Source organism: Emys orbicularis, chromosome 25, assembly GCF_028017835.1.
Source record: "Emys orbicularis isolate rEmyOrb1 chromosome 25, rEmyOrb1.hap1, whole genome shotgun sequence".
NCBI classification, from domain to species: domain Eukaryota; kingdom Metazoa; phylum Chordata; order Testudines; family Emydidae; genus Emys; species Emys orbicularis.
In genome coordinates, this window is record NC_088707.1 from 8,628,633 (window position 1) to 8,652,651 (window position 24,019).

At 42.4% G+C, this 24,019-nt stretch overlaps 1 protein-coding gene across 2 annotated transcripts; it reads left to right on the forward strand.

Annotated features, from left to right (window-relative positions):
• The first annotated feature begins 1,034 nt into the window (after window positions 1-1,034).
• STRADA (STE20 related adaptor alpha) lies at window positions 1,035-22,550 on the forward strand. 2 transcript variants are annotated; one of them, XM_065422649.1, is made up of 12 exons: window positions 1,035-1,070; window positions 2,597-2,654; window positions 4,410-4,438; window positions 11,175-11,277; window positions 11,880-12,001; window positions 13,924-14,032; window positions 14,160-14,283; window positions 15,522-15,693; window positions 17,674-17,778; window positions 20,149-20,390; window positions 21,616-21,658; window positions 22,398-22,550. In XM_065422649.1, the coding sequence occupies exons 1-12, from the start codon at window positions 1,035-1,037 to the stop codon at window positions 22,548-22,550; spliced, it is 1,296 nt and encodes a 431-aa protein (XP_065278721.1). The 2 variants fall into 2 exon arrangements, with proteins under 2 accessions (XP_065278721.1, XP_065278722.1); XM_065422650.1 differs by having other exon boundaries at window positions 1,035-1,046.
• The last annotated feature ends 1,469 nt before the right edge of the window (window positions 22,551-24,019 follow it).

Consider the following 24,019-nt stretch of genomic DNA (forward strand, 5'->3'; position numbering starts at 1 on the left):
CCCCATTTTACTGATGGGAAAACTGAGGACCAGGGCAAGTGAGTGAGTTGCCCGAGGTCATACCAAATCAGTAGCAGAATTAGGACTCAATCAGAAGAATTAGGACTCAGATATTCCTATTCACAGCCACTTGCTTAACAGCTGTGTAACATGCTGTGTACCTTTCTGTTGCTATTCTCTCTGGGAAATTATTAAACATTTGTATTACGGTAGGACCTAGACAACTAAACAGCACTGGGGCCCCATTATGCGAGGTTCTGTACAGCTAGAGCTGAATGAAATCTTTAAACAAAACTGGCAAAAAATGCAGGTTACATAGAAACATTTTGCAAATTCATGTGGATTTCACTTACTTGTTTCGGTGGCGGTGGGTGGTAAGCCTTTAAAAAAAAATCCCTCAAAATGTTTTGTTTTGACATTTTTTAAATTAAATGTTTTGTTTTTTTATTTAAAATTACTTTTTTTTATAAATTTTCTCTAATTTTATTTTTTTAAAATTTAAAAGCTTGAAATCAAAACTAAATGTTTTGTTTGACCAAAAATGATTTTCCCTATTTGTCTGAATTGCTAGAGAACGGTAATCTGTTTTTTTGCACAGCTGTAGTACAGACGGAGGATAAGAGTCCTTGCCCTGTGGAACTTGTAGTCTACCAAATATTGTACTGCATATCCACCTCTGTGAAATATCTTTTCTAAAGTTTTTTTTTTTTTTTAAATGGTTTTTCTGAACCTGTTTGGGAAAATTCACCTTGCAAAACTTGTCACTGTGGCAGAGCTTGTTAAAGTTAATTAATACAAAACCTTTGTGCTCTAATCTTTCAACAGTCAATAGAGCTACCTAGGTATTGATGTGTGCAACTGGAGACATGCTTTATAGAATGGAACAAGATAAACAGAGCAGGAACTCATTTGTTGGAAACGTTTAGAGTGGAGACAGCTCATTTGCTTTGCCTTCTTAAAACAATTGTCTTGCTCTCATTTTCAGGAGATTTTTAATTTCACGAACTTGGAGTAGCATTACAAATCTGGATTCCATGTCTTTTCTTGTAAGTAACCCAGAACGAATTAGGGTGAGTGTTAAACAGCTTCTAGCGTTATTCCAAAAAAGCACTGGTTTTGTAAATCTTTCCCTATACACGGAGATAAGCCCTGATTCTGCAACAACTTGTGTGGGGTGGAGCCTGTCCCATTGACTTCCTTGGAACTCCACAAGGCCCTGCCCACACAGTTCTTGTTGCAGGATTGGGACCATAATCTATCTTGTTGCTGGAGAACTCGATTTTTAATTAAATACAATTATTTTGATTTATGAAAGAGAGTTACTTTTAAAAGGTATGTATCTGTGAGCTAGATGTGTTGCCAAATGCTTATAATGTGCATTTTGCAGAGTTCATTCTCTTTAGATAGTGCTAATTGTTGAATACATCTTTTTTCTGTTTATGTATTGTACAAAATGATTTTATCACTTATTGTTTTATAATGTACAGAAATTACAGAAAAAACAAATGCTGAAACTTAACTGTGTTGATGGTACCTTTGAAAAAGAGATGGAGGAAATGTCTTTAAAAGATACTGTCAATTTAGTTAAGTTTCATTTATATTTTGTATATATTCGTGTCTTTTAAACTTAAAATGAAATCTTGTTTGTTTGTTTGTTTGTTTTAAAATGGTTCCTTTTAAATGCTGGAAATCCATAAAAAAACTGTTGTGTATAGCACTTAAACAGGAAGTAAACTAAGTAGTGAAGATACATTGTTGAGAATGAAATGTGCAAAGGATCCACTTTAAAAAGGCTTTTTAATATAAAGCAGCAGTAACGCAGGTAAGGAAATGTATTTTAAATATGATTGGAAACCTGGTGTCCCTTAAAGTTAGAATGTGTTTTCATAAGTCTCAGCACGACTCAAAAGATAGCAGCAAAGTGTGTGTGTGTGACAGAAGAGAATTTCTGACATGATCACTGTGAATGGTGTAAAAATGACCCTTTTGAAATTTTAACATCATTCACATTGTGCTAAATACTGATACAATGAAATCCTGCTTCTTTTCAATTAAATGTGGACTCTTTCTCATACCAGCCTGCTTCAAATAGAGGTAGATTAACATAAATGTAAGTAAACTTGTTGATTGCTTCAGCAAGCTGACCAAGATTTTTGCTATAAATGAGTAGTAAAATGACTAATGTTTACTGAGTGTTAACAGTGTACTCAGTACTATACGAGCTTACAATGGCATAGTCCATGCCCCCAGGATTTTAGTTTATTTCTAGTATCTAATCTATCTTGATGTGAATCAAAAGTTGAACTGAGTGGATAGAGATCATGTCACTATCAGCCTTTATGGCTGCTCTGAGTTTTAAACATTTTGACTTCATTTCTTCCAGAACATGAAAGAATAACAGTTTATCAGTATGTCTGTTACTGTTTAAATATTAATATTTACAGCTGCTGAATGAATTTTAGCTCATTTCCCCTCATTGCAAAGGAGATACATGTTAGAATGGTCAGAGTGATCTATATGATTCTGTTTTGGTTGACATAAAATAAAAATGGATGAGCTGTGGAATAACTAATTGGCTTTGGACTTTCTTCTCTAGCGGTGGGTGTCCGAAAAGTTCATTGTAGAAGGCTTGAGAGAATTTGAACTGTTTGGAGGTAAGTACTCCACGCTTCAGTAAAAATCTTTTACTTTAAACTTGAAAGCACCCATCAGTTTGGTATAAGTAAATGTGCTACATGAATGAACAAATCAGTTTATAGCACTATCTTCAAATTGGCCAACAAAAGTAAACTTAGAAGGAAAAACTTAGATTTTGTACAGCAGTTCATTTTAAAGTCAGTAGTAGTACAAACTTCAGAACGTTGTAATGCAGTAAATTAGTGCAGTCTGGTCTTTCCTGAATAACCAGTTTTTTCTCTGTTAAATACAGATTTTGAACTTGAAAAGGATAATTACAGAAACTGAACATTTTCTAAATGTTTGTTGCTGAGTCTAGTTAAAATAAAGTATTAAAGCTGATAGAAGAGAAGCCTTTAGGTGTAACTGTGGTCAGTAAAGTAACTATGTAAATATGGTGCCACCTTACACAATAGATCTGCTCCTTGAGTATCTTTGAATCGGGCCTACTGACTTCACTGGCAAAAAACAAATTTTAAAACAGTAACACTTTTGTTTTCTAGGGTAGAGACAACAGTGTAAACTGGATTTTAATCTGCTGCTTTCATCATTAGCAAAATTGTCAGCTAAATTCTGATGACAGAATCTTTGTGACAGATGATGTAAAGGAAGCTAGCTAGATGATTAGATCCCAGGTGGAGTTAGTAGTTAGCAAAATCTTCCATTTGACTTGTAAATTCTGCAGATTTTCCCTTCCACATTGGGCTTTGTAGTCATGTTGAACCCCATTTCAGATGTGGTTTCTATCAAACCTTTTTTACACTATGTCCAGTCTCACCATGGTTACAAACTATTACCATGTTTAGAAGCTATGCATGGTTTTGGCTAGCACTGGTTTTTTTTAAATTAATCCCTGCCTACAACCAGTCGCTGAAAACAGTTTAGCTGCAGCAGTTTTCAGACATGTTTAAGCATGGGTCTACCAGAACCAATTTCAAACCTAGCTGTAGCTAGTATCTCTTTGCTCCTGATGTGGGTGGTGCTTTTTGCAGTGACTCTTCTGACTTAACTGCACTTCTAGGAAGAAAATACATTAAAAAATATCTGTCATGTTTTAATGTACAAATCTGATTAGAAACTTTGCTCTGACATGATGTTGTTAAACCAAAATTCAACCCAATATTAACAGCACTGTTTCATTTGATTTCAATGTGAATTGTACTTGCTTATACCAGGGCTGAATTTGGACCATTTTATCTAAGCCCCTAGCTACACAGAAACCTTGTTATAAGTGTCCTTGACGAAATGTGGATTTTTGTTACCTCGGGAAACTTGGAATTATGTAGAATTTAACTACTACTTTCTACACTGGTTGCATTACTCATTAAACTTCCAAAATAGTTTACCCCAAATATTTAAATCCATCAGATGTATTAATCTATTTCTTTTTAAACGATGGGTTTAAGTTTACAATCTAAAAACAAAACAAATCTCCCAAACCTATGTTTGTCTTGGTAAATGTATGAACAGTAGGGCTAATTGAAACTGTGTAACTTCTTACTTTTAGAATTAGGTTTTTTGATATGTTTTCTAATGTCTGTTACTTACTGTTGTGATGTTAATTGTAAGTTAAAGATTTTGCCTGGGAATATATCCTTATACCTGTCTATTACCTAAACTATGCTTTGAGGGCATATAATTTATTTATTTTCATAAATATAGTCAAACTATGTTTTGAATGGGTATTTGTTTGTTGAAGAAAACATGGTGAACAATTAATTTCTTTACTCCAGAGCAGCCTCCGGGTGACTCTCGGAGAAAAGTAAGTGATTTTTGCAGGCTGTGGTGCTGTGGTCCATTGCATGGAGATTATTCCTTGTGGAAGTTTGATTTTCTTTCTACCTTATTTATACTTCATCTGTATATTTAGCTTTACATGTGTGAAAACAAGTTTCACCCTGGAAAGGAGATTTTGGTGTGTGGTTTTGAAGCTGTTGCATGTGACGTTTTAGCTGTAAATCTGAGATTTCATTCCTTAGGCTCACATTTTCAAAAGTGGTTCTGAAAACAGGGCCCAAATTGTCTCAGGTTGAGCATTCAAAACCAGTGCCCAGTTTTTTTAATAATTTGATTTCCTTTCTCTTCCCTATGCCACATCTGCAAAAGAGACCCCAGCATCAAACTGAGAATTAGATAACCTTCAGTTTCAAATGGGACTTCACCTGCTGAAAACCCATTGGCATAGCCGTTTGACTCCCTTCAGAGCCCACAGTAACAGTCTTGAGCCTTCGACAGGTGCTGCTATCTGCTTAGAGAAATCTTTTCTGCTTGAGGACTAATTCCCTAGAGAGCTATGGAATTCCCATCTAAAAATACATAGTGTAGTCCAAAACAGGACAGTCTGAATCTTTACCTGTAATCCATGTCATATTCATGGTCCTGATTAAAGCACCAGTGGTGTGCAGTGTAGACATAGCCTAAATGGGAGGCTATCCTGGGCTTTTAGACATCTTTGCAGTATTGATGCTGACTTTCTTTCATTTAAAACAAATCTTTTTCCCCTAGATGGTTGTAGAAACAAGGCAATAGTTACTTAATCAGGGAAAGGAATTGTTTGTAGTTTGAGTCAAAAGTGAGCAAGAGAAACTTGGGAAGTAAAGAACAAAACAAAACCTTCTATCTTCCACCCGGCATTGAATCCAAAATCTAATCCACCAGCGTTTGATTTGGCAAATGCAAAGCATTTCCGGCATTGCATAGCTCTGGTTTGGTAATGGCATTGACAGTCCAATTATCTTTCAAAAACAAATTTCCTTAAACATACATCCAATTTAAAACCTAACCAAAAGGCCTGAAATGCTAGCCCTTAATGAATGTCATACTTCATGCAGCTAATCACACGTTTCTTCATTTTACAGCTTTCATGATTTTTAACTGCACACCAAAAGTTATCCTGTGTGAAACTCTCGGGGAGCTTTTTTGCAATATTTCATAAATAACATTTCAGTTTAACTTTTTTTAATTTTGTTTTCAATCTCATACAGTGTTTAACTTTTGAGTAGAGCCCCTTCTGCATACTGTGATTAGTTGTAGAGTTTTCAAACTTAATGTTTATCTGCAGAGAGGTGAATCAAGGTCTCTAATGTACTGAATTATTTCTAAAGGGGAGCAGATGATACGTTCTATTTTGGTTGAAACAGCCTGCACCATAGTTAAAAAATAACGTATTAGATTTATTTCATTTTTTTGCATCTGTTTTGTTGGCTTCTGCTAAATGTGGAGTGCATTGTATTAAAGCAAACCACCTACGTAATGCACAGTTTCAGAGCAGCTGTCATTGCTGCAGAATAATTTTCATCTCCTTGGTGGTGCCTTTCTGCTTCACAGGCCTCCATCTGCCTCTGTTTCTTTCCTTTCAGTCCTGCCATTGACAGGGGTGAGTGGAGATGATGGAAAATGTAATGAACTGGACATTAACTGTGAAAGTCAGAATTGGTAGGAATAGTTAATGGAAATCTAGAAATAAGAATGGGTAGCAGCCTTCGATTCACAGCCAAATTATAGTGTTGTGTGACAGTGGCCAAAGCAAAAGATTTGGAGCTGTTGGGATTCCAGATTCCAATCATGGCTGAACCAAAGATTAGCTTTTACCTCCTTGTGCTTCAGTTGCATGAGCTGAAATAATATAGTGCCTTTCACTGAGGTTATTACAAAAATTAAACCTTGTCCTCTCCCTCATTGGGGTAGGCATTTATCCCCATTTTACAGATGGGAAAAGGGAGGTATAGTGTATCTGTATTACAGAGCTTGGATTAGAACCCAGGAGTATTGACTCCCAGTTCCATTCAGGAGAAAAGTAGAAAGCTTACAGAAAACTGGATGCTTTATCTGAACTGAGGCTAATTTATGGTAGGAAACAAACTTTTAGTGGACAAGGATAGTGGACTTAATGACCTGATGGATCTTTCCCATCTCCAACTTTTGTCATTCTACAATTCCTGACATAGGGCAAATCTTCCATCATTTTGATGCATTAATTCAGCACTGATTGCCCTAGATACTGAGGATAAGAAATTTTAAGAATACCCTTTTAATTTTTCAAGGTTAAAATGATCTAAGGGTTAAATGCCCCTAATAATAATTTGTATTTTGAGAACTCTAGTTAGCTTACATTTTAAAATGTGCAGATAATTTGAACAACTCAGCTTCCTCAGTTTCTGTTAGTGACAGTCACTCTTGACCTGTTCATGGATGTGAGGTTTTGAGTTCCAAGCAAGTGATGGATCGAGCTAGTATTTGGTGGTGCCAGCATTTTTCTGGTGGTCCCATTAGTTTCTTCAGTATTTAAGCTTTTTTTTAATTTAAACTAAGCTTCCAGACCTTTGATACAATGTTGTCTTGAGTATGTAGGTTGACTGAAACAATAGCTCTCTGAGGTTTATACTCTCCCCTTCCCCTCAAGTAGAGCGTTGACGCCGATATCCAATAATGCCATTGTTAATATTGTCTACTTTTCACTGTTAATCATTTTAGCAGAAACAACCAGCCATTCTGGAATTATGAGCAGAGCTTGAATACCGTACTATCATATCTCTCTTTTTTTTTTTTTTTCCTTCGTCTGATTCCTGATATCAAGTAAACTTCCACCACTGATCTCTTTACTCTAATTTGAAGAGTCAAATCTGTTTGGTTCTGGTTTGATTTAAACACGACTTTAACCTTTGAAACGTTTTAGTCCCAATTTTTTTTCCCTGTTAGGATGGCAGGTGTGAAATTGCCTGTTCTGTAGCTTCCCCTCTTGACAGTTAGGGCAGGTCCACACTGGGGCGGGGGATCGATATAGGAAACGCAACTTCAGCTACGAGAATAGCGTAGCTGAAGTCGACGTTTCCTATATCGAACTAAATTTACTTACTTCGGGTCCACGCGGCGCAGGCAGGCTCCCCCGTCGACAGCGCTTCCCCCTCTCGGCGAGCAGGAGTTCCGCAGTCGACGGGGGAGCGCTTCTGGGATCGATCTATCGCGTCCAGATGAGACGCGATAAATCGATCCCAGAAGATCGATCTCTACCCGCCGAATTGGGCGGGTAGTGTGGACCAGCCCTTAGTTTATCAGCAGCTGGAAGTATAATCTCCTATAGACCTAGCGGCCCAGTGTCTGATCTCACACAGGGTATATAACCTGTACAATCAGCCTACATCTTGTGAATGCATTGCAGCAGATTTTATAAGATACAGCCTATTCACCCATGTTCCTAAAATTAGAATTGGAGCCCTTAGCATTTCTCTAATAAGAGTGCATTTACATATAAATGTATTGAATCGCCATGTGGCCAAAACACAGATGAGTGAGTACATAGTCGATGCGTTCTTTTTCATTTCTCTTCAATGCCTGTGGAGACTTCTGGCAAACTTTTACCCTTTGCTAAACTGTCTCTTCCTGCTTAAGAGTAAACTGCTGGTTTCCTTGGCTCCCAGTACTTTAATTGCGGTAGAAAAATTGGGATCATATGTTCATGTAACTAACATAATCATCAAAAAAAAGAATGTTGAAGTTTGCCAAAAGCTGTGGTGTTGCTTGCAACTTTCTAGGGATTCTGCCTTGCTAGCCAGCATAATTGTTTCAGAAGCTGTCTGTTAGTCTCTAGTTTGTCCCAGCCAAGTTTTATGCCAAATCGGATTTTCTTAAGATTTCTTAAGACCCGAGTCTAAAACTGGGTTAAGCCACAAGTGAAGTTTGGTCTAAACCTGATTCCTAGTGGACGCTTATCCATATTGCCAAAGCTTCAGTCAGTTTGCCACAGGTTCTAGCTATCTGCTTAGGAGAGCCCCACCATTGGAACTCGAGCACTGCAGGTTTAATAGAATTGTGAGCGGGAGTCTCCAGAACTGGAATAGGTGGTGGAGCTGTGGCTCAGGATGGAGGTGCATTAACAGAGCCTAGGACTGTAATAGTAGAGAATGCTGCACTCAGTAATCCTAGAATATCAGGGTTGGAAGGGACCTCAGGAGGTCATCTAGTCCAACCCCCTGCTCAAAGCAGGACCAATCTCCAGACAGATTTTTGCCCCAGATCCCTAATGGCCCCCTCAAGGATTGAATTTACAACCCTGGGTTTAGCAGGCCAATGCTCAAACCACTGAGGTGGCCTTGTAGAGCTGTGGGAAGTGGGGCCAGGACTGGAATAACAGAGGGCACTGCAGGTTAGAAATAAGGTATGTTGATGGAATTGGGAAGCTTATGTATCCAGTTTCATAACATTAAAATAATTTGCCAAATTCATGCATAACATTTTAAAGAGAACTCCATTTTCTAATGCATAAGTGGTGTCAGCTGTTAATGTTAGGGTGCTGAAAAAACCTTCCTTTGGTCTTTAGAACCAGTGGATTCAGGATGCTTCTAGGACCCCTTTACTTCTCGGTAGTGTCCTTGTCAGCTGTTGCTTAAAGAAGCAAGTATTTAATATTTGAATCAAGAATGCTTTAAAAACAATCATTAGGAGATGGAGTAAGGTTTTTTTTGTTTTAAATAAGTTAGAACTAAAGTGTTCAGAATATATTTTAGCAGCAGTTCTCAAACTTTAGCAACCCAAGGACCCCCATTTTTATTTAAAAAATTTTGCGGACCCCTAAGTCTCCCCCTCAGGCCCTGCCCCCACACCACTCCTTCTCGCCCCTGCTCCACCCCTGCTCCTCCTCTTCCCTGCCTCTTTCTGCCCCCTTCCCTGAGCACGCCCCGTCCCCGCTCCTCCCCCTCCCTCCCAGCGCTTCCTGCACACCCCTGAACAGCTGGGAGGGAGGGGAGGAGTTGATCAGCAGGGCCCGCGGACCCCTGGAGTACCCTTGCAGACCCCAAGGGGTCCGCAGGCCCTAGCTGGAGAAACAGGCCTTGTCTACATTATGGAGCTTTTTGCCAGAATAGCTACAGTATGCTGGCAAAAGCCCCCTAATGGAGATGCAGCATATACCAGCCAAAGGAGTTCTGCCAGCATAGCTGCACCATTTCCCCAAAGGACATTAGCTATGCTGACCAAAAGTATACTTTTGCCAGTGTAATTGCATCTACACCAGGGGTTTTGCCGGCATAGCTGTATTGACTAGGGTGTGAGATTTTTTTCACGCTCCTAACTATGCCAGCAGAACTTTGTAGTGTAGACCAAGCCATAGTGTGGGTATGGTTAGAATAGCCTCTTGTTACTTAATGGCTCTTTGTCATTGCATTATACCTCCTTCTTTCAGTGACAGAAAAAAGTGTGTGTTTCCACTTCCACTGCAGCTACAGGAGAGTGAGTTGTGTTGTTTTTTTCCCCCCTGCTGCATGCATCAATAGCAAAATTGTCAGGAAAGTCTGATTGTAGAATATTTATGGCTGGTGATCTGAGGCAGAAAGGACACACCTGGGTTTCCAGCTCCCAGGTGGAGTTAGTGTTTCTGGCAGTTTAGGAAAAATTCACCTAATTCAAACTTGACATAAAATGAACAGATTTGGTCTGTCTGTTGCAGAGAGAAAAATCTGGAGCCTCCTTGTGTCACTCATCTAACTATAAGCGTAACTGAAGGACAAAATACACTGCAATAATGGGACATGCCTGAACACTATGTATAGACTTTTCTTGCTCCTCTGAAACCCCCCACCGAGGAGAATTAGAATGCAACTGTGCTTCTAATGCTGCCAGAGATTGTGGCCTCTTTTTGCACATATCAAATCATCTGTCAGTTTTTGAGACCAGCTCCTGTAATGCAACTTGGACTGCAATGCCTGTGTATTGAATTGCACAGCTTGTTTTTAATCAGTTGTAAGCATGACTCAGCATGAACAGAGAAGAACATTTGTCTTTTCAGCTTGTGCATGTAGATACAGCAGGGAGCTCTCTCTTAGTTGTAGTGAAAAGATGCAAGCTGGCAGACGTGGGACTGCTGCTCCTGTGTTAATTTGTACTAGCTCTTTGCTGCAGCTAAACTTTTGCTCCCGTTTGGAGCTTCTTTCCATGTGTGTCTGATCTGTGCATCTTGGGCTTTTCTTAGTTGGTTCATCCCTTCTTCCTGCAGCAAAACAAGTTCAACTTTGTCAGCCTTTGCCACACAGAGAGCATGCATGGATAAAAAGTAGCAACCTCAGCCAGGAACCCTCCCCCCCCCCCCCCCCCACCATAGACAGGCCTTCAGTCTATCACCCCTGAACAAGCAAACAGATGATGATGCAGAAGTCTGTAAAGAGTGGGAGAAAGCTGGCTATTGCAAAGGGGTGGAATAATGCTGTCATGTGGAACAGTAATTGTCTTTGTTAAAATCTTTTTTTAAAAAGACCTTCTGGTTTATAGTAGATGGTAAATTACCTTGTTTGGTTATATGTCATAGAAAGCAGCTGTCTGGCTTTTCTGGAAGGAGGTATCTCCTGGGTTTCAGTTTGTGGTAAAGATATTTACAGCAGACACAGCTAGCTTTTATACTCAAATATGTCCTGATACTATGAGCATGTGCAAAAATATAATGTGGAACAGATGATCTCTCTACTAGATGTAATTAATATCCGTTTCTGATTTTTATCTTGCTTTTCTAGACCAATGATGCGAGCTCCGAGTCGATAGCATCTTCCCCTAAAAGGGACACCATGAGCAGCTTTTTACCAGACAGCAGCTGTTATGAGTTGCTCACCATAATAGGTAATGTTCCCAGAAAAACACCTAATTCTCATTCTTTGTGAATTCTTCCTTTGTAAGGTACTGACTTTTTCTTGTGTCGTGGTTTTCTGAAATGTAAAATGTCCTTTCTTTCTTGTTTTGTTTTAGTAGTAGTAAAATCATTGTATAAAAATGTAAATTAAGATGGGTTTCTTGTCCTGAAGCTCTTACAATCAAAGTAAAAGATAAATACTAGATGAGAGGAGGCATGGTTTTGAGGTTGAAGCAAAAGGGTACCAGCTGGGACTCTTGAGTCTCATACCTGGCTTTGCCATTAGCTCCCTGTATGGCTCTTGGCAGGTCACTTCATCTCTCTGTGCCTCAGTTTCCAAATCTGTAAAATAGGAATATTATGAGGTACCTCCCAGCAGGTTTTTAAGTAATTGGTTTTGTATGCAGAGTGCTTTAAATTGGAAGGTAATGTAGAACAGGCAAATTTTTATATTAGACAAGACCATCGAAAACAGTTAAGGTGAGAGACGGGATGAGGGTAATTGCTAAGGAGGAAGTGTTGGTGGAAGCTCTCCCACAACACACAGTCAATTGTATTTGCGCTTATGGGGTTAACCTTACTCTCTTTTCAGGCCACGGCTTTGAGGAGCTGATGACTGTGAACCTGGCCAGGTATAAACCATCAGGAGAGTATGTCACAGTCAGAAGGATTAACCTGGAAGCCTGCACCAATGAGATGGTGACATTCTTGCAGGTGATGCTACAATCTTTAGAATGGGGCACAGCATCTTTCATGTATATTGAAAGAACATGACTCCTAGGATCTCAGCTGCAGGTTGTTTAATGTTTTCTAAGGTGTCCATTGCTAAGTATCTAGGATGCTGTACAACTTTAACACGGTAGTTGCAATACTGGCCCACAAAGAGCAATTATCCTAATGAAGAAATAGTCAAATTAAAAAACCATTGTAAGGTGCTGGCAGTAGATACTCCTTCAGACTGAGTTATAGTTTTGTAAATGTTAATTGGATGATACTTCTAAAATTATTTTGAAGCTGATGGTGGAGTGTCTAGGTCAGGGGGCGGCAACCTTTCAGAAATGATGTGCCGAGTCTTCATTTATTCACTCTAATGTAAGGTTTTGCGTGCCAGTAATACATTTTAACCTTTTTAGAAGGTCTCTTTCTATAAGTCTATAATATATAACTAAACTATTGTTGTATGTAAAGTAAATAAGGTTTTTAAAATGTTTAGGAAGCTTCATTTAAAATTAAAATAAAACGCAGAGCCCCTGGACCGGTGGCCAGGACCTGGGCAGTGTGAGTGCCACTGAAAATCAGCTCGCGTGCCATAGGTTGCCTACCCCTGGTCTAGGGATTAGTGCACTGGACTGAGTTTCTAGTGTTCTGGGTTCTCTGGAATCAGCTCAGCTGCTGTCTGGTCACGAGCAAGTCACTTCTCTGTGCCTGTTTTTTGAATTGTGAAATGGGGATCTTTGCCCACCTCACAAGCATGTTGTGAGGTGATTCATGTTTGTAAAGTACTTTGAGGTCCAAGGTGGAAGTTGCTATGAAAGCAGAGTATTATTCTAAGGCAGTGGCTCTCAACCTTTCCAGACTACTCTACCTCTTTCAGGAGTCTGATTTGTCTTGTGTACCCCCAAGTTTCACCTCACTTAAAAACAACTTGCTTACAAAATCAGACATAAAAATACAAAAGTGTCACAGCGCACTGTTACTGAAAAGTTGCTTACCTTCTCATTTTTACAATATAATTATAAATCAATTGGAATGAATATATATATAGTATGCTATATCGAGCAGTATAAACAAGTCAGTGTCTGTATGAAATTTTAGTTTGTACTGACTTTGCTAGTGCTTTTTATGTAGCCTGTTGTAAAACTAGGTGCAAATCTAGATGAGTTGATGTACCCCCCGGAAGACCTCTGCGTACCCCTGGCTGAGAACCACTGTTCTAAGGGGATTGTTCTTCCGGTTAAAATCAAGATTTGTATCTAATCCGTTCTCTTCTAAAGGATTATACGTTGCACTTGAAGAGGAAGAACCCAATGATCTTTCCGTACCAAACTGCTGTAATCGCATCCTATGTGCTCCTCCGTTTCAAAAGAAGATTAGTGCAAGGAAATATTGTATCAAGTTCCAAATACAGGCGCTCTGATGCCATAATTTGTTTATCCTTCTCCAGTAAATTCATTCAAATAGGTATTAATGTTGACACATCATGATATAAACACCAAGTAGCCCTTGCGCAGAGATTGTCAGAACAGATATTTGGGGTGGGGGTTTAGTATGTGTGTTCTTTGAATTAATGTAAAATTTCCCACATGACTATTCCTTTATGCTGGAAGTTGGGATTGCCAGACATGTTGCACTAACTTGGGAGCTCCTGGATTCAGTGCTAAGCAACTATTGCCTATGCACAGACCTCATGCCAGGAAAATCTTACTCTGGTGAGAGATTATTTTAGCTGTTATATCTTCCCTCTTTATCTGCAAAAGGAGAGATGAGATCTTCTCAGGTGAAGAGAAGATTCAAGTCAGTCTGTTGGCAGACAATCAAAGTGCTACTTTTCGTCCAGTTTAACCTTCCTCTGTATCATATCTGGAGTTTTGTATTTATTTATTTTGTACTGATTCAAAATATCCTTTTGCTTTTAGGGTGAGCTTCATGTGTCCAAACTCTTCAACCACCCCAACATTGTGCCATATAAAGCGACCTTCATAGCTGACAATGAGCTATGGGTAGTGACCTCCTTCATGGCTTATGGTAGGTGGAGAGGAGAATATGTTTGCTCTCTGATCAGGCTGCTTTAGCATCTGTGAAATCATCTTTATTTAGGTGAGTGTCCTCTGTTTTTCCTGCTCCGTCAAAAAACGTTTCTTCATCTCTTTAGGTTCTGCAAAGGATTTAATCTGTACCCATTTCATGGATGGAATGAGTGAACTGGCTATTGCTTATATCCTCCAGGGCGTTCTGAAGGCTCTTGACTACATTCACCATATGGGCTATGTACATAGGTAAAAAGGAAATTGCTCTCTTTATCACTTTCTGTAGGAAATGCTTACAAACAGTATTCATCCAGATGGGACTAGGTATCTCAAGGGATTTGGAATAAGAATATGGTTTGCATCTAGCTTGCCAGTGCAGGGGAGCTTGCCCTGCTGCTGCTGTGGAGCGCCTCATTGTCCATGTCCATTGTCCTGTCCTGGACTTCTCATTACCACAGAAATAGTACTTTAAAAAAGCAAACCGCAGAGTGTTCCTGAGGCAAAGTGTACTGGTAACTTGGGGCTAGATTAAGCTTTTGCTGAAGTAAACCCTGCCACGGTGTTCCCAAGGTGGAAAGATGAGAGGAAGGAGGTTGTGACAGCAGAAAACAGCTGCATTTTCCTTTTTACCAGGGAAGTTGGAAGGCTAGCTGGGAAGAAGGCATACTCAAGGGATATACTAACTTCCATGGAGCCCCAGATAGGAATTAAAGCTGCCCCCTCCAGTGGATAGGCAACCATCTGCCCTCCCTTGGGTGAATATTCTTCTCTATCCTTCGCGTGCAGAGGGGTCTTTCTGATGTAGTTTACGCCTCTGTGTTGAGGCTTCAGTGAAGCGGGTCCATCTGTATTTTATGGTGGTTGTAATGACATCACACAATATCCAAGCAAAACCTCTAAGGGAATGAGCAGATTGCATTATTCCCATCCTTCCATCATTGTTCACTCTACTGTCCCAGTGTCATGTCAGGGAGGTGATAGCCCATTCCTTCATCCAGTGGAATGGCCAATAAATTACGGTTTCAGACTTTCCAGGTACTTTCACTTTTAGTTCTCTCTCCTAGCTTTTTTTTTAGATTAATGGTACAAAGTTGCATTTTTTTGTTTTTAAGAGATGAGGCTTTATTTATGCTTATGCAAATATCACCTTGCCAGGCAGCAGATATTTCTCTCTTTTAATCTCTCCTCTTAAATCAGTGCCTCCAGACCCTTAATCAGATTTATGTTTTTCCTGATAAACGCTAACATGGCTGCCACACATACTTGGACGTAAGTTTCAAAACCTGATTATTCTAGGCTATTGGTACTCACTCCGTCACATATTTTCACTGGATGCTCAATGTGCCTAGGCTTCAGAATATGCCTTCCTTAAATCCCTATAGAATAACCTTCTCACATGGATGCTGGTAAGGAATTTAACATCCTTCTAAGGTAGATGATCCTTGACCGTGTGTTGACTTCCTACTTCTGGTCCCCTTTGCTCTAAGGAGTGTGAAAGCCAGCCACATCCTGATCTCTGTGGATGGGAAGGTGTACCTCTCAGGCCTGCGCAGTAACCTAAGCATGATCAACCACGGGCAGCGGCTCAGAGTTGTCCACGACTTCCCCAAGTATAGCATCAAGGTCCTACCATGGCTCAGTCCTGAAGTCTTGCAGCAGGTATTGTATAGAACTACTGTCATTTCATGGCTCACTCTCTCCTCTTCTTTCTCATTGTTGACTTTCTCAGTAGTGGACAGAGACCCCCCCCATGTCCTTCACTGTTGCTGGGATTTCTTGCCAAGAAGCAAGGAACTATTTTCAGGCTAATTTTGTAGCCTGAGGAGAGCATCTGATCGTGTAACAAAACTTGTATCATGGTTCTTGGAAAAGGCAGCACAGACCTTCTTGGAGCCTGATTCTCCCCCCACCATGGGTTTCAATAGGAGCTACTCTGATTCTGCAAGCAGGAGAATTGGGCCTTTGGCATTTTAATGACAAAACTTGCCTGTTGTCCTGAGTGGGTCATACTGCTCTGGACCCCCATTCCAGACCCCCATTCATGTCAACTTGGCATTTCATATCCTGGTGGCAAGCGCAGCCCGTTAGCCGTACTGCCCCCATGACACTGAACGTGAGCCTTCTGAGTTGCCCACAGAGGCATCTTTTCATTCCATAGGGCAGTGGTTCTCAACCAGGGCTCTGGGGCCCCCTGGGGGGGCCATGAGCAGGTTTCAGGGGGTCTGCCAAGCAGGGCTAGTGTTAGACTCGCTGTGGCCCAGGGAAGAAAGCCAAAGCCCCACCCCGTAGGGCTGAAGTCTGGGGTCCTGAGTCCCGCCACCCGAGGCTGAAGCCGAACTTAGCTTGGGGGCCCCTGTGGTGTGGGGCCCCAGGCAGTTGCCCTGCTTGCCACCCCGTAACGCTGGCTCTGGATTTTATATGCAGAAAGCCAGTTGTTGTGGCACAGGTGGGCTGTGGAGTTTTTATAGCATGTTGGGGGGGGGGGGCTCAGAAAGAAAGAGGTTGAGAACCCCTGCCATAGGACATGGTATTCAGTGGTCTCTCCATGGCAACTGGGAGAAAGACCGTTTACTCTCCCACAGATAGGCACCTGGGGTGGCAGGAGAGCTGCTAAAACAGACTCCTTTAAACTGGGTGGAATCTTGAATGCCAGGTCTGTCACTGAGCCCTTGCTAACAGCACTCATGCTGTCACCGTAGCATGTTAATGAGTGTAATAATGCTTGTCTCTGATCTTGTTATACGCATTCCCTTGTGTTGTCAGTCTGTTCCCATGGCTCTCTGGGTTTCTGGCTGCTCACGGTTTAGAGCCGCTGTGCTGTGCGTTGCTCCCAAAAGTTAAACCCGAAGAGACTTTTAGCGTCACCTTTCCTCCTGATGAGTTTTCATTCTTTCTTGTCTCTCTTTTTTTCCTTTAAAAACAGCAGCAGTGTAATCAGCCCGTCCTGATGGGGAAGCAGGTTATCAATGGGGGCAAAATAAGCCTTCAGAAAAGGCTGGGACTAGAGATTGGTTATGGAGTTTTGCGCCTGTACGGGGGCTAAGCTCCAGAGGGGAACTGGATGGAGCATGCCCCAAATTCTAGTTTCTGAGTTACGGTTTACATGAAATGGTCATTCTCTTTCTGTATCTAAAAGAATGTAACTTGGGTATTTATGTGGCCCCCGTTACCAAGTGCTGAAGCACCTCACAGTCTAATTGTCTTTGCAAACTCCTTGTGAGGTAGGGCAGTGCTATTATCCCCATTTTACAGATAGGGAGCTAAAGCACTGAAAGATTAAGTAACTTGCCCAAGCTCATGCAGGATTCAGTGGAAGAGCAGGGAACTAAACCTGGATCTCCCAAGTCGCAGACTAGCGCCCTAACCACTGGGCAGTCCTCCTTCTGTCTCCTTCCAAAGAAACTGATCACCAGCACACAGAGAGCTACATTTTCTTTTAAAAACAAACAACCTCAAACCTTGTTGCCTTGTAGTGTGAAACATCTACAAATACTCTGTTGTGGGAACTGGGGTACTTTTGGTTTAATTGTTTGTTTTTTGTCCTTCCCCTTCAGGTACCTGATGAGATTCCCACAAGGATAAGCATAACACTTCACTGACTTTATAGCTAATTCTCTCCATCCCACTCTTTGGTTCTAGAATCTCCAGGGTTATGATGCAAAATCCGACATTTACAGTGTGGGGATAACAGCCTGTGAACTGGCAAACGGACACGTCCCATTCAAGGACATGCCTGCTACTCAGGTAGGGTTTACAAGCTGCGTGGGCTCTCCTTCCATCCCAACCTGATAACTGCATGCTGTGCAGTTAGGAAATTGAATTCTGTATCTGTCAATAATACCTAAATGCAAAGAACCAAGTTACTGGCAGCAGCTGTGTTTGTAAGGAGATGTGACAGATTCTGAGCTCTTGAGGTCATGAAAGATCTCTAATGGCACTCTTTGCACAAAAGCAAGGGTAATAACCCTTGCCTCTCTTCTTTCCTTTCTTACCTGTTAAACTACTGCTGACTTCCACTCTACCAGAGTCTGCATCTCAGAGGTACATAAAGGCATACATAGAAATTAGCATTGGAAAAGTTCTATTAGGTTATCTCCTCGTCAGCGCAGAATTGTTCCCTACAGTAAATTTTCTAGTGCTCTGTCTCCAGTTTTCTTTTAAATGTTCCAAAATATGGAGTTTCTTCTGAAGGCCTCTGTTGTAAGGGTACGTCTACACTTACCGGAGGGTCCTGCGGCAGGCAATCGATGTTCTGGGATCGATTTATCGCGTCCGGTTTAGACGCGATAAATCGATCCCGGATCGATCCCGGAAGTGCTCACCGTCGACGCCGGTACTCCAGCTCGGCGAGAGGAGTACGCGGCATCGACGGGGGAGCCTGCCTGCCGCGTCTGGACCCGCGGTAAGTTCGGAGTAAGGTACTTCGAATTCAGCTACGTTATTAACGTAGCTGAATTTGCGTACCTTAGTCCGAAGTGGGGGCTTAGTGGGGACCAGGCCTAAGATTATTATTGATTGACTTGACACCTTTTTGGAGTTTTTTAATGTGTAATAAAATCTTCCCTTTTTTTCCTCTTGGGGCTGCCTTTCTTTCCTGGAGCCATTCCTTTAATCTTAATCAAATCCATAACTCAAAGGGATTCCTCTCTCCACATGTTGTGTGGATTTCTATAAAACCTGAGAATCTAATACACCTCTACCTCGATATAACGCCGTCCTCGGGAGCCAAAAAAATCTTACCGTGTTATAGGTGAAACCGCGTTATATCGAACTTGCTTTAATCCACTGGAGTGCGCAGCCCCGCCCTCCCCCTCCCCCCGAGCGCTGCTTTACTGTGTTCTATCGGGTCGCGTTCTATCGGGGTAGAGGTGTATTACAAACAGTGCAGTAGACAGAGAATTGAAGACCATTACAGTTAGTCTCCTCCAATACCAGTCAAGCTCCTGCTCCCATTGAGGTCTCTATCAAATCTTATTGGTTTCAGTGGAAGCAGGAGCAGGTCCATTCAGTTCAAAATAAGTCAGTCCTCATTTGCAGATTGACCAGAGCATCTTGGTGTCACCCTCTGTTTTCTCACAGGGAAACATTTTAACACTAGTAGGGTACTGGGGCACACCTTGAGAGACAGATTAGAAATGTACCATCCTACTGCTAGAAAAGTCCAGGTACAGAACTTGATTAACATTTATAACAACCTTCTGCACACAGGTTACTGAGAGCAGTGGTAGATGGGTTGTTACATGTCACCTGTGCCAAGTTGGAGCATTCACGCTTCCTGAGCTCTGGTGTCCAGTCCAGATCATAACATCACTCCCAAACAGAAAGCATTGTTCTGTGCATTCCTAGATAAGTGTAGGGTTATTGGAGGTTTGTTATGTAAACGGGCCCTGGACGTGCTGCTTCCTCCTGATCTACTCTCCCCTTTCTGCTTTTTAACCCAAATCAACTTTCACATTGAGCCACTTCATGAAACCTTGGTGCAAGAATGAAGGGGACTAAATGCTGCTGAGGGAACCAGGATCCAACAGGAGCTCCAGGAGAGCAACTATCCCAAACCAGGGGAATCTAATATGAAAGCAGAGGTGCCCTGATCTCCTCCCTACAACCACCTCCGCCCTTGCCCTGACAATCTGGATGTGGCATCATTCCAGGTTATAACAAAGAATTAAGAACTTTGCCTGCCTCTTGGATTAGGAGACCTACAGATTTGCCATCAAGTATGACCGCTGCAAGGGGCCGAATGCTGCACTGTAACGTGTGTATAACTGCTCTGACTTCACGGAACCACGCAGCAGGCCTGATACTGTGAATTGCTGACAGGTTGAGAGTGCTCTGGAATGTGCACGAAGGGGCCCTGTGTGAGAAGGGAATTTGGCCCATAAAGTTCATGTAATACAATCTATGTTAGAACAGCAACTCAGGACACTAGTGTCTAAGTCCTGCAGTAAGAGCAGTGCTGAATGAAAATACAACACATGCAGACCCCGGACCACTTGCAGGACACAACTGAAGATTGTGGCAGAGTATTTAAACTTCAGATACACCCTGGCCTGCTCTCTTAAATGTCTAGTCTGTATCATGCATGTGACGTCCTTTCATCCAATTCCATTTCAGATGCTGTTGGAGAAGCTGAACGGAACTGTTCCATGCCTGCTAGACACCACCACGATCCCTGCCGAGGAGCTGACCATGAAAACATCCCGCTCGTGTGCTAACTCCGGGATTGGTGAAGGGATGGCAGTTAGCAACGTGAGGGCAGCCAATGGGGAGTCAACACTGCACCCTTACCATCGGACTTTCTCACCCCACTTCCATCACTTCGTAGAGCAGTGCCTGCAGCGTAACTCCGACTTGAGGTACAGCCGTAATGGGAATGCTTGGTTACAGTTCTGCTCTAAACACCATTCGGGGCTTGGCTACGTAACTATGGACTCTGTGGTTTAAAAATTGTTTTAATCCTGATCTCTCACCATGGCTTTTGAGTTGGGTCTCAGTATTGGCGTTTTGTTCAGTGATCTCTGATTAAAAGCATGGCTGTGTGAAGAGGTGCCCCATATGTACTGCAAAAGCACTGTCCGGAATACCTATAAATATATAGCCTGAAAGCGGTAAGAATATGTAGCACTTTGATAGGACCTTGCATCGGAGAACCCAAAGAATTTCAGTTATTAAGCCTCACAACCTTCTTGGGAGGTGTTTCCCTCATTTTACAGATGGAGAAACTGAGGCAGAGAGGTTAAATGTCTTGCCCAATGCTGCACATTGAGTCTGTGGCATATTGGGGAAACTAACTCAGGATTGGCGACTCCCATTCTCACTAGACCACATTGTCCCAGAAACAGTTTCATTATCCAACCAGGAGAGCTCATCTTGAGACTTCAATGAATAAAAGCTGAGAACAGAGCAAGAACAGCATTTCCTTTTCTAGTTAGCCAGGGCCGTGTTGTCATCTTACTCTGTGGTAAACTTCTCTGTAACTAGAATAGACTATTCATAATTTGGCCTAGCAGAAGTTTTTGCTGTGTCCTCGGGTACAGCTTCATTCGCTGTCCAGGGGAGAGGAGTATACAGGGCAGTGATTGTCCTGTGATAACTGCATCACACAGCTTCTCAGTTAATTGATTGCTCTGTCTTCAGTCATGCTGCTGTCTTCCGGAAGGAGCTACAGATCCCATGGCCCTTTGAGAAATCTTTAGGGGATAACCTGGTCATTCTGGTTATGTCCAGATTCTAATGGCAAAGGCGCTTAACTCCTTCCTTTGTCAACCCCCCTGGGGATGCCTAGAGGGTAAAAGTTGCTACGGCGTATAAATGGGCGAGGTACAGCCCTGAGTCAGGAGACCAGGATTCTGTTCCAACCTTCGCCACTCATTTGCTATGTGACCTTGGTTAGGTCTCATCCCCTGTCTGTGCCTCAGTTTCCCCACTCAGTAAAATAAGAATCATCTTGCCCTATATCTCACAGGGGGTGAGTGTTTGTAAAGACCCAGAGGAGAGCTGTTAGAAGGTCAGTGTCATTTACGCTAATCGCACTCAACTCTTGTATGGTGATTCGTTCCCTTCTAATTCTCTTTTGTACAGGCCAAGTGCAAGCACTCTGCTGAATCATTCCTTTTTCAAGCAGGTAAAGTGGTTCATTTAATCTTCTGGTAGAGGGCTGTGGCCTTCCCATGGTAACCCCTTCCTGTGCCGTTTCCATAGCTGTGGGGAGCAGAGTTCTGAGGATGGGGGTGGGAAGATGTTGCTGTTGACTCCTCCCCTCTGGATAGCTCAGCACTGAAAGCACCATTTAGACTGGGGGTTCTTGCTAAATGCCTGTAGCCAGGAAGGACCAAGTTTCAAAGAGCTTGGCTTGCATGGGTATGTTTGGGGACAGCCTACTAGTTGTACAAAATTGTCTTAGCTTTTTTCTCCGGTTATAATCCGAACTCAAAAGAAATCTCATTGAATTTCCCTTCTCTCCCCCCCCCCTTTCCTAAAGTCCTGGGGTCAGTGGAGGAGGGGGTATTCTGGCAGCAGTGCCAAAGATCTTGCCCTCCCCCAAACTCTGCCGGCCTCTCCTAGTGGCGGAGTGCCATCAGCACTGTTTCTGAATTGGCAGAGAGGTGTCACTAGAAAAAGATTGAGGAGGTTTATCACCAGGTTTAGAGGGCACAGTGCCAAACCCTGCAGCGCTCCTAACTCGGGCAACAGAAGATTGGGTTAGCCGGACTGACGTCCCTGGCCAGCTGGTATGTTGTGCTGCTGCTATTAGCCCAGTCCATATTGTGATGTCATACATGTGGTGCGAATGGTACTAATGCCGTAAAACCGTTGCCTCTGAGAATAGCTCAAACCAAAACTAACTCTCCCTCCGCCCCCAGATCAAACGTCGTGCGTCCGAAGCACTTCCTGAACTATTGCGCCCTGTCACACCAATCACCAACTTCGAAGGTACGCGGCCACAGGATCCCAGTGGCATTTTTGGACTGGTATCCAGTCTGGAACAGCTAGAGGTGGATGACTGGGAATTCTAGAGCAACGTGGCAAATAATACAGTTCCAATCCCTTGAAGGAGCTTTCTGGACATAGTAATTTATTGACCCCTCTCAAATGAAGCCGCGATGAATGTTACATGCAGAAGAGTTTACATGACTATGGTAAGGAACTTCACCTGTTTACTTGAGGAGTAGAGCCTGGAATCACCCTTGGACAGAAACTAGCTGGAAAAAGGGAGCTGTTTGTAGGAAATGCTGAATGTTTCCTGTTTGGTGCCAGGAGCCTCCCAGCTCTTGCTATTGAGATTCAGGTATAGGCTGTATTAGTTTTGCTCGCCAGAGTTGAGTCAGTCCCAATTTGTTGGTCTCCATACACGTCGTTTTCCCCATGTTACTGACTCTCTAATGTCCAGAGTTCAGAGGGTTCTGTGTGTCTTTAGCCTATCTTTAGATAGACCCTTTTGTTTTGTTCCTTTACAAGGGTGCCTTTGAGACAAATGTGGGAGAGGGGAGAAGGAATGCAACTCTTCTTAGACTTGGCGGTCTAGAAGAGAATGTCCAGGTTATCCCTGTGGCATTCTTCTCACGGGGTCACTCTTTTGGCAATAACCGATTGAGCCTGCTGCTTTATTGAGAGGAAAATGGAAGACCAGGCAGCACTGGAAAAAGGTGTCCCCTTCTATTCCAGCCATGCTCAGAGGCTTGGAGATTCCTCTGCAAGGCTGCGTTCGTCTCTTCAAGGAGACGGGTAGATCGTTGTTGTTGTTGTTGTTTTTTAAACCCTTGCCATGTGGCGCTGAATGCCCTGACGTGCAGGTCAGAAGAGCACCCCAGGCTTCTGGGACTAACCAGCTGCTCCTGCCTCTTCATGTAGCCACCAGCTGCATTTTTTAAAAGTAAGATGTAGTTTTGAATGTCTTTGAAACTGCACCATACTATATTTTACAACAAATGCCATTTATCTGGCTGGTCCCATCCTGCAGCAAGGCTAATGTCACTGCATGAAACGTGCTGGCCAGCTTCTGTTTCTGAGAACCTACCATGGGAGGGGGAAAGGTCAGTTGGGAGCTCGGTCTCTGTGTGCTGCTTTCTGTGCCCTGCCATTGGCGGACCCTCTGCTGCTGTGGCAGCTCTCCCTTCACTGTGGTGGTCCGGTTCTCCAGACTGCATTTTAAGGCCTTTTGTTCATCCTTTCTAAGCATCATAGAGCTTCCTTCTCAATGAAGCACTGAGAATCCGGTCCTGTACTGGTGGTCACCGAGAGCAGTGGTGCTGGCAACAGGTCCTTTTTGTGTTTATAAACTGTACTTGAACCCGAATAAAGTTTGTTACTCTAGTTTTGTTGCCAAAACAAATAAAAATTTAAGTATTTCTGAAGTGTTCCTTGTATTTCCTTAGCTCTGTGCAGATGCTGAAGGGTCCCTCTCCTCCTTGACCAGCCTGACTTGGCCTGTTATGCAGGTCGTCAAACAAGATGATCACGATGGTCCCTTCTGGCCTTAATCCAT

Bases quoted from the DNA above. Each gene is read 5' to 3' on its own strand.
- STRADA (XM_065422649.1), top strand. From the start codon at position 1,035: ATGTCTTTTCTTGTAAGTAACCCAGAACGAATTAGG. The intron at 2,655-4,409 runs GTAAGTACTCCA...TCTTTACTCCAG, and splicing joins AGAATTTGAACTGTTTGGAG to AGCAGCCTCCGGGTGACTCT. The intron at 14,033-14,159 runs GTAGGTGGAGAG...TCATCTCTTTAG, and splicing joins GACCTCCTTCATGGCTTATG to GTTCTGCAAAGGATTTAATC.